Raw genomic sequence first — 9,180 nt, 5'->3', positions numbered from 1 at the left:
GGAAAAGCTGAGGGCTGAAAGCGGTCCCGCCCCCATAGTTTTCTCCACCCTCGGTGTGTCAAGCTCAGCGGGTCCGCCTCCCCGTTTTCTCCGGCTACGCCGCCAGTAGCGTTTCCAGGATGCGCTTGCGGAAGCAACCGGAAGAGGCGGGGCCACGAGGCTAAAGCTCACAGTGCGCCTGCGCGAGACGTTTCCGCGCGGTGTGACACCCGAACTCTGGCTTGGCAGCGCACGTGGAGTGCTACGCCTCGGACCAAGGGGGCGTCTCGTGCCTGCACCCGAATTCAGGTGAGCCGAGGCTTCGGTGGGTATGGAGGAAGTCGGGGAAGGAAGGGCGACTGGCCCGGGGCGTGGGGACGGAGCCCGGGTATCAGAATGGAATGGAGGTTTGGTCAGGCCTGGAGGGGCTGGTGGCGTCCCGCGTCGAGGCTCTGGTTCAGGCGATGCCCTTTCCCACTCTAGTGCGCTGAGTCTGCAGTCAGCCTTTCACTTTCCAACGCGCGCGACGCTGTCTTCTCCCATTTTTTTTCCCTCAGTACCATGGGGCGCAAGTTGGACCCTACGAAGAAAGAGAAGCGAGGGCCGGGCCGAAAAGCCAGGAAACAGAAGGGTGCTGAGACCGAACTCGCTAGATTTTTGCCGGCAGGTACGAGGCTCTACCCATTCTCCAGCTTTTGCGGCAGTCTTTTTATCTGCATAGTAACTCTCTCCATTTTTTAGTCTTTACGTTTACTCTCTGTTCGAGTGGAATTTTCTTTGCGTAAGTTACTAGCAAATGAGTACGAAACACTCACTGTTAACAGCCTTTAAAAGTTAAGGACGATGTGACAAGGACACAGATATGGCATGCAAAGAAGTGCAGCTTAATGTTGAGGGGGTTCAGAGGAAGAGAGGATCCCATGCTGTTAAGAGAATTTAAGAAGATTTTGTTAAGAAGCCGAGTTTTGAAAAATGGGTGACATTTTAGCAGGTAGAAGTTGGGAAGGGAACAGGCCCTTCATTGTGACCTGCATTGTCGAGGGGATGGAGATGGGAAAGCCTAGATCTGGTGAAGACTGGATGGGAGAGAAGAGTGAACAGGTGGTGTATGTAGGGCTTTGGATAAAAGATGCAGCTTACTGAGGTATTAACAAGTGCTAGGTGCTATACTGAACCCTGTGGACACATTCTGTCACTTCATTTCCTTAGTGCCGTGTGAGAGAGGCACTATTAAAGAATGGATGTTAAGAGGTGAAGTGACTTATGTACAGGTATTAAGTGACGACAGAATTAAGCTTTTGTTTGTTGAAAAATGCATGGAAAATAGCAGTTGTACAGGTGAAATCTGCTGTGGTTGGTATTTGGATTTGGTTGCTGAAGATAGAGACCATTAAAAAAAAAACTGACATGTTAATACATTTACATAAATCCTAACATACTTTTTATATACGAATAAAGGTGACTAATATTGGGGAAAAAAGATGGAGATACTTATTATATCTCTTATCCAGCTCCTTGTAAAGCACTGTGGAGTGAGTTACAATCTACTCCCTTTAATGTACTGATACGCTCCCTACCCATCGTGTCTCGCATTTCTCTTTTCATTTCTCCTGGAATCTCCTGTTCAGCCTCTTTTTTTTTTAACAGCTCATGAAGAAAATTCCAAGAGGCTATCTAGTCGTGCTCGAAAGAGGTGAGTGTGGATGTCCAGACTTACACAAATTAAATTGGTACTGCTTATCTTCGGCCATGGGAGCCCACGTGATTATATTGCTGTTTGGGGGCTGTCACATTTCTCTGGGATAGGAAGTGGCAGAGGTGGAGGTGTGTTCTTACTTCTTACATATTTCAGGGTGGCCAAGAGGAGGCTGGGCTCTGCTGAAGCCCCCAAGACAAATAAGTGTCCTGGGGCCAAGCCATTGCCTGGAAAGCTACCAAAAGGTCAGTGAAAAGAGGAGCTGGGTGCCATGAGGAGTCATCTGGGTCCTGGGTAGGGAAGGGCTTGCTGGGCATTTCTGGAGGGAAAGGAACAGCCTGAGGACAATCTTCAGGGCAGAAAGTACAGGCGCCAGCAGTCTGGGATTCTTCAAACCCTTAGGGATCTCTGCAGGAGCTGTCCAGACACCTGGCAAGAAGGGAGCCCGGCGCTTCCTGAACACTGCTCAAGGCAAGGAGTGCCCAGCACTGACCCACAGCAGTGAGGAGGAGGAAGACTCTGAGGAGGATGGTGTGGTGACCCAGGTGGACCTCTGGGGCGCTGAGGACAGTGATGCTGATGTGATAGACGACTATGGAGCAGACTCTAATTCAGAGGATGGAGAGGAGGAGGAAGGTGAAGAGGTGAGATTTACCTCTCTGGACGTTCAGGCAGAAATCATTGCCTTTCAAAGTTTTTCCAGACCCTTGAGACTGTCGCTCAGTGACAAGGCTAAGCCTGAGCAGAGAAAAGGGATTTTAGAGTTCTATCACTGCTTTCCTGTTACATGTGTCCTCTTGGTGCATGTGTGGGTGTGAAAGAGCTGTAGAGTAGAGCATTTTTAAATAAGAGAGTGCTCATTGCTGGTGAGGATGTAGGAAGGTGGACACTTGAATGCCGTGCTGATAGGAATAGAAACGCACACACATTTTTAATAAAGAATTTGGTATCTGAGAACCTTTAAGTTTTTCCCTTTTGATCTAGTATTCTGCTTAGGAAGTTGATCAGAATGTGTACAAAGATTATTTATGGAGGTGTAATGAGTTTTTTATGTATTATACAATTGTACATGAGCATGTTAGAAAACTCAAGCCATGTAGAATTGTGTGGAATAAAAAGAAATGTCCTGTTTGCACACCTCTCCCACAAACCCCCTTTTCTCTACTATTATGAAATTTGCAGACACCACGTGGACCATAGTGACAAAAACTCTGGAAACTTCAAAATATCCAATATACTTAAGTTATGGTTCTCTTTCATATGTTAAACTAACATTTGGCCTTTATGTCTATGAAAGTGCTTGTGAATGAGAAAATGCAAAGAACAAACTTGAAAATGCACCCTGTTGAAACTATGAAAAATGGAGAGTTAAGTCTGGAAGAAAATACGGCAAAATGGATGCCCAAGAGCCATTTTTACTCTCTATGAGTGGGTGTTAATGTTTAAAGCTTTTTCATGGAAAGGGAGATATACACAAAAGTAGAAAGAACAGTGCAGTGAACTTCTTCAATCTTTTAGTAAGTTTCAACAGTGGTGAACTTTGTACCAATCTAATAATCACTTTAGGGTAGGGTATTTCCTTTTTAGAGCAAGTGTTACACTTGTATTTAGGAAAAAGTAAAAGTACAGAGAAGGGGCTAAGTGAGAAGGCGGAAGGGCAGGTTTTGCATTAACAGCCTCTGGTTTCTTTTTCAGTTGCTGCCCATTGAAAAAGCTGCTAAGAAGCAGAAGGCACGGGAAGCTGTTGCTGGGTGAGTTTTGAAAACTCTTAGGAGAGAGATGAGGCAGGGGGTGAAGGAAACTGAGGAAGGAGGAGGTGTCTGTTTTGATCTGTGAGTTGTTCTGTTCCTGGACCCGTTTCTAGGGGCCACTGGTGTGAGGAGGAGACTCGTGAAGGGGAGGAAATGGAGAAAGTGTTGCCTGAGTCAGGCCCCAAAAAGAATGAGATGGATGGGGGCCTACAGATCAATGTGGATGAGGAGCCCTTTGTGCTGCCCGCTGTTGGGGAGACGGAACAGGATATCCTTCCAGTGCAGGGTGAGGGGTTTCCAGGCCCTGGGACCTCGTGAAAGAGTTCCTTAACGCGTCCACATGCCCAGGCTCCAGACTTGCAGCAAGTTCACAAGCGCATCCAGGATATAGTAGAAGTGCTGCGGGATTTTGGATCTCAGCGGGAGGAAGGTCGGTCTCGTTCTGAATACCTGCACCGGCTTCAGAAGGATCTGGCTACTTACTACTCGTATGGAGACTTCCTGCTTGGCAAGCTCATGGACCTCTTCCCTATGTCAGAGGTAGTACATTTGTCCATCTCACACCCCTTCTGCTTTTCTCACCATCTCTCGCCTCATGAGGTCTGTAAGGAAGGCCGTCAGCTGTGTTGCTCTCTTCTCTTCTGACTAAGCTCTTTGGTCAGCCTGACTTGCCCCCCTGCCATCTTGTTTTCCCAGCTGGTGGAGTTCTTAGAAGCTAATGAGGTTCCTCGGCCCATCACCCTCAGGACCAATACCTTGAAAACTCGGCGCCGAGATCTTGCTCAGGTGAGGGATGGGTTTTGCGGTTTGCTCATCTCAGGGAGGTACTGGTTTCTGCTAACTGTAGAGACTTCCCTTTTCCCACCCTGGCTGGGTGGGTCTCAGGAGCTAAGCATTTCTTCGTACAGTCATGGTACCAGGGGGCAAACCTAGACAGGCCTGGTGTCATGCTGGGGCTGGCTGGCTGGCTGGCTCGGCCTAGGACCTCTGGAGTAGAAAACTCATCCCTTAGCCTCTGCTCCCAATGACAGAGTTGAGCAATCTGCAACATGATGAGGGGGCTGCCTCAGAAAGAAATGGGAGGGAGTCTGCCTTTAAATCAAGAAGCTGGTTTAGCTGTGATTCCTGCCCACAGAAAAAGACACAACACACTTGCACAAACAACACTTTAAGCTCATTGTTTCCAGGAGTTCAGGGGCCCCAGGTTTAAGAACCTGTTCTAAAGTACGTGGTGTGGGCCTGTGTGTTGTATATCTCCTGGTGTGAAGATAACCTGATAATTATCTTTAGTGTGCTATAAGCAGTGACATTTCATTTTAGGATGGTAAGGGGACTGAGCCCCTTGGAAAATTAGTCTACTTCAGGAGATAAAAGAATGAAATTAGCTGTCTGTTCCATTGGGATGGAGTTCAGACCTTGAGTTAGAGCCTGAGGCTACAGTAAAGGACATTTAGGTTGGGATGAGACAGGAAAAACTGTGTTCAGTGACTCTGATTGTTGTGTTCTGAGTACAGGCTTTGGTTGTAGTGTCACAGATTTTCTGATAGAATGAGGTTTTCATATCTCAATTTGTTTTCTGGGTATAGTAGCTTATGAGACTTCTAAATCTTTTTTCTTTTTATCTTCAGGCATTAATCAATCGTGGGGTTAACCTGGATCCCGTGGGCAAGTGGTCAAAGACTGGACTAGTGGTGTATGATTCTTCAGTGCCCATTGGTAAGCATGCGCTGCCTAGGAGTCCCCCTGCCATTGCTCTAGGCACTGCATCACCGACGGGTTCTCCTGCACAGGTGCTACTCCGGAGTACCTGGCTGGGCACTATATGCTGCAGGGAGCTTCCAGTATGCTGCCTGTCATGGCCTTGGCACCCCAGGAGCACGAGCGGATCCTGGACATGTGCTGTGCCCCTGGAGGAAAGACCAGCTACATAGGTATGAGAGGGCCAGGCAGGGGTGGGATTCATTTGACTTTCTGCTCTTGAAAGTAGATGGGGTCAGGGACTTGTTAGTGTTCAAGAAGCAGGGCACAGGCAGCTGGCAGAGTGGTGAGGAGCACAGGCTCTGGAGCTGACCTGGGTTGCAGCCCCATGTGCACCGCTTACTGCCCGTATGACCTTGGGCAAGCCCCCAGTCCTCTTTCATCACCTATAAGATAGCGTGGTCTTGGGCTGGCCGTTGGAGTGTGCTTGCATTATGAGGGTTGAGCTGTGCATACAGAGTGGCATAGTAGGCTTTCAAGAGGCTTCATAGTGTGACTGCAGAGAAGGGAGGGATTTCTGCCTTCCTGTTCCCAGCCTTTGCATGCTTGGATGAGAGACCCCTTGCATCCCAGCTAGAATTGTTCCCAAGCCTGGGCCCTACTGCAGTATTTCAAAACACTCGTGTGGATGGGGGTCTCTTTCTTACTCTACCAAGCAGCTACAGTTTGGCACTAAATTCATCCCCAGTGCAGGTTGTGGTTTCTTCGCTGTCTTGGCCAAGGGTTGCCTTATTTGTAGTAGATTTCTGCCAGCCTAGCATTGTCAGCTAGCATTGTCAGGTTTTGACCTAGTTGTCTGCACATAACTACTCAGAACTACCTCATTAAACCGTAGCTTTTTCAAAGAAGTGACAGTCTGGAGCCAGAGGATGTTCAGTGGCAGTGAAGACCACGGTGGCAGGCTTGCCTGTCACCAGGGCTTGGTGCAGACTGGGTAGACCTGGACAGTACAGTGGGGAGCGGGGCTTCTGGAGGGAAGATGCTTTGAAGTGATGAGATTCTACCAGCTGGAGGTCAGCTGGTACGTGTGGAGGCAGAGGAGCTCACTGCTGAGCATGTGCCCTCCCGCCCTTCAGCGCAGCTCATGAAGAACACAGGTGTGATCCTTGCCAATGATGCCAATGCTGAGCGGCTCAAGAGTGTCGTGGGCAACCTGCACCGGTTGGGAGTCACCAACACCATTATCAGCCACTACGATGGGCGCCAGTTCCCCAAGGTGCGGCTTTCCTGAGGTGTCAACAATTCACCTGCTCCCTTCCTGACATTCAAATGTTTAGACTTGCCCCTAGAATAAAGGGTGTGGTCAGGTTGCCAGAAACATCTGATTAACATGCCCTGTTTCCCAGGTGGTGGGGGGCTTCGACCGAGTGCTTTTGGATGCTCCCTGCAGTGGCACTGGGATCATCTCCAAGGACCCAGCTGTGAAGACTAACAAGGTGAGAAGTGTGGGAGGACCAGACAGTGGTCTTGGCTGGGCCTTGCAGAGCCAGCATGGGAGGTAGAGGAGCATTCTAGACAGTCAGTTACTTACCCCTCCACCTGAGGCTGCCTTTGAAATTCTGACACCCTTGGTGTCTCCTCCTTGGGACAGGATGAGAAGGACATCCTGCGCTGTGCTCACCTGCAGAAAGAGTTGCTCTTGAGTGCTATTGACTCTGTCAGTGCCACCTCCAAGACAGGAGGCTACCTCGTCTACTGTACCTGTTCCATCATGGTGAGACTGCTGTTGTGGCAGAGCCTGAGGGGCAGGGATGGGAGGCCTGTTGCCCCTTAGAGCTCCTGTCAGCTCTAGCTCTGCTTTCCCTTCCATTTCTGCCTCTCCCACATGTCCAGGTGGAGGAGAATGAGTGGGTCGTCAACTATGCCCTGAAAAAGAGGAATGTGAGGCTGGTGCCCACAGGTCTGGACTTTGGCCAGGAGGGTTTTACCCGCTTTCGAGAGAGGCGCTTCCACCCCTCTCTGCGTTCAACCCGCCGCTTCTACCCTCACACCCACAACATGGATGGTTTCTTTATTGCCAAGTTCAAGAAATTCTCCAATTCTATCCCCCAGTCCCAAACAGGTAAGTGATCTGTTCTCTCTTCCCTTATCACCACCTTTGCTTCTTTCAAGAGGCTTCATAGTGTGACTGCAGAGTTCTGTCTTCCTGTTCCCAGCCTTTGCATGCTTGGATGAGAGACCCCTTGCATCCCAGCTAGAATTGTTCCCAAGCCTGGGCCCTACTGCAGTATTTCAAAACACTCGTGTGGATGGGGGTCTCTTTCTTACTTTACCAAGCAGCTACAGTTTGGCACTAAATTCATCCCCAGTGCAGGTTGTGGTTTCTTTGCTGTCTTGACTGAGGGTTGCCTTACTGGTAATAGACTTCTGCCAGCCTAGCACTGTCAGCACTGGGTTGGCACAAGACTCTTCAGAACTATGAGCAGTTTCCTGAGCCGTCGTGCTAATTGCAGGTCTTTTTCTCAGCCATCTTGAGGAGTCTGGCCTGGATCTTGGGGAAGGGTAGAGTTTTCTGAAACCAGCTTGAGAGCTCTGCATGCTCAGTGTAACCTGGGTTTAGTTGGAAAAGGGAGAAGAGAGCCTCTGAGTATAAAATGAATGACTTACTAAGTTGATCTTTTTTTCTTTATAAATAATGCCCCTTAAAAATTTACATCTGAATGTTAACAGAGCAAAAAAACCTTAATAGCAAAATTTACTCTTTTCCTGTAATTTAAAAAGTACATATTTAATGTCAGTTCTTGTTTATGTCTTACTAACTTGTTTCTAGTTGCTGTATGCTAGCCTTATTTTCCTGCATCTCATCAAAGTCTACATTAAGAAAATTATCTTCTCTGATTAAAAAAAAAGCCCAGTGCCTTAGGTTTATTCAGGATTCACCTCCTTCTCAGAGTATCTTATTACATGCTGCCCTCAAGGGGATACAGTTTCCTCCAAAAACCTTTTGGCCCAAGGTTGGGTAGTGGTCCCTTTCCTTTATTTAATACAAGGTTCAGATATGGAGTGAATGCAGGCCTGGTGATGCTAAGTAATGTGAAACTGGGGAATCTGCTCTTAGGCAGAGTCCCAGTTGGTGGCAACACTGGGCCAAGAGTACCCAGGCAGTTGCCTTATTTTAATACCTCTACTTCTCCCCACTGATGATCCTGACACAATGATGAGGCCATTTTCTGAAACCATCTTTAATTTTAACCCCAGGCAACTCTTCCGCATCCATCCCTACAAACCCAGACTTGTCTGACCTGAAAGGTCAGGTGACCCCAAAGCTTGAGAGCAGCAGCCAGCCTGCCAAGAAGGCCAGAGTGGTTGTGAAAGCCAAGTGGCAGTTGCAGAAACAGCGACAGCCCAAGAAGGCCTCCTCCCAGAAGCAGAATGGAATCTCTAAAGTGACAGACGCAGAACTGGCCCCTGTATCTTCTGTCAGAAAGGCCCAAGCTCCCTCCAAGCTCCAGGATAGCAGTCAGCCAGCTGGAAAAGCTGAACTGACCAGGGAACTGAAGGTGACTGGGAAACTAAAGCACCAGTCACCAAAGCTGCAGCTGTCCAAGAAAGTTGCCTTCCTGAAGCAGAGTGCTCTCCCCAAGGGCTCGGGCCCAGAGGTGCCTGCTCTGCTGGCTCTCTCCAAGACCCAAGCCACCCGCAAGCCTGAGGACCACGATCAGCCCCTTGGGAATGCCAGAGGGGTTGAGAAGGTAAAGCAGCGGTTGCCAGAACAGCCTCTCAAGAAAGCTGCCTTCCAGACACGGAATGGCACCCCCAAGAGACCTAAGACTCCCTCCATGTCCCCACTCCGTTCCAGCCGGCCCCCACCAGCAAAGAGGAGAAAATCTCAGTCCTGCGGCAGCAGCCAGCCGCTGCTGTCTTAGATGGCTAGTTGAAACTAGACTGGGGTGGCTCATTGCCTTTGTCACTGGGTTGGAACCCTTACCTCTGTGAGGTTTGCTTCCCTGCTGTGCATGTGAAATCTAATACACCTCTTAGTGTCTGGTCTGGTGA

The 9,180-nt window shown here is 49.0% G+C and overlaps 1 protein-coding gene across 1 annotated transcript; it reads left to right on the top strand.

The window, feature by feature from the left end:
• The first annotated feature begins 157 nt into the window (after positions 1-157).
• On the top strand, positions 158-9,172 carry NOP2 (NOP2 nucleolar protein). The gene is made up of 16 exons (XM_057491711.1): positions 158-288; positions 537-646; positions 1,627-1,672; positions 1,832-1,920; positions 2,090-2,319; positions 3,371-3,426; positions 3,540-3,696; positions 3,769-3,966; positions 4,123-4,212; positions 5,055-5,142; positions 5,217-5,357; positions 6,261-6,400; positions 6,531-6,620; positions 6,776-6,898; positions 7,018-7,246; positions 8,383-9,172. Exons 2-16 carry the CDS (start codon positions 541-543, stop codon positions 9,048-9,050), a joined length of 2,451 nt encoding a protein of 816 aa, XP_057347694.1. The 5' UTR covers positions 158-288; positions 537-540; the 3' UTR covers positions 9,051-9,172.
• The last annotated feature ends 8 nt before the right edge of the window (positions 9,173-9,180 follow it).

Source organism: Manis pentadactyla, chromosome 14, assembly GCF_030020395.1.
Source record: "Manis pentadactyla isolate mManPen7 chromosome 14, mManPen7.hap1, whole genome shotgun sequence".
Taxonomy (NCBI): domain Eukaryota; kingdom Metazoa; phylum Chordata; class Mammalia; order Pholidota; family Manidae; genus Manis; species Manis pentadactyla.
This window is presented reverse-complemented; position numbering and strand designations above follow the sequence as displayed.

Coding starts and splice junctions, on each gene's coding strand:
- NOP2 (XM_057491711.1), top strand. CDS start 541: ATGGGGCGCAAGTTGGACCCTACGAAGAAAGAGAAGCGAGGGCCGGGC. Junction 3,427..3,539: donor GCACGGGAAGCTGTTGCTGG/GTGAGTTTTGAA, acceptor ACCCGTTTCTAG/GGGCCACTGGTGTGAGGAGG. Junction 7,247..8,382: donor TATCCCCCAGTCCCAAACAG/GTAAGTGATCTG, acceptor TTTTAACCCCAG/GCAACTCTTCCGCATCCATC.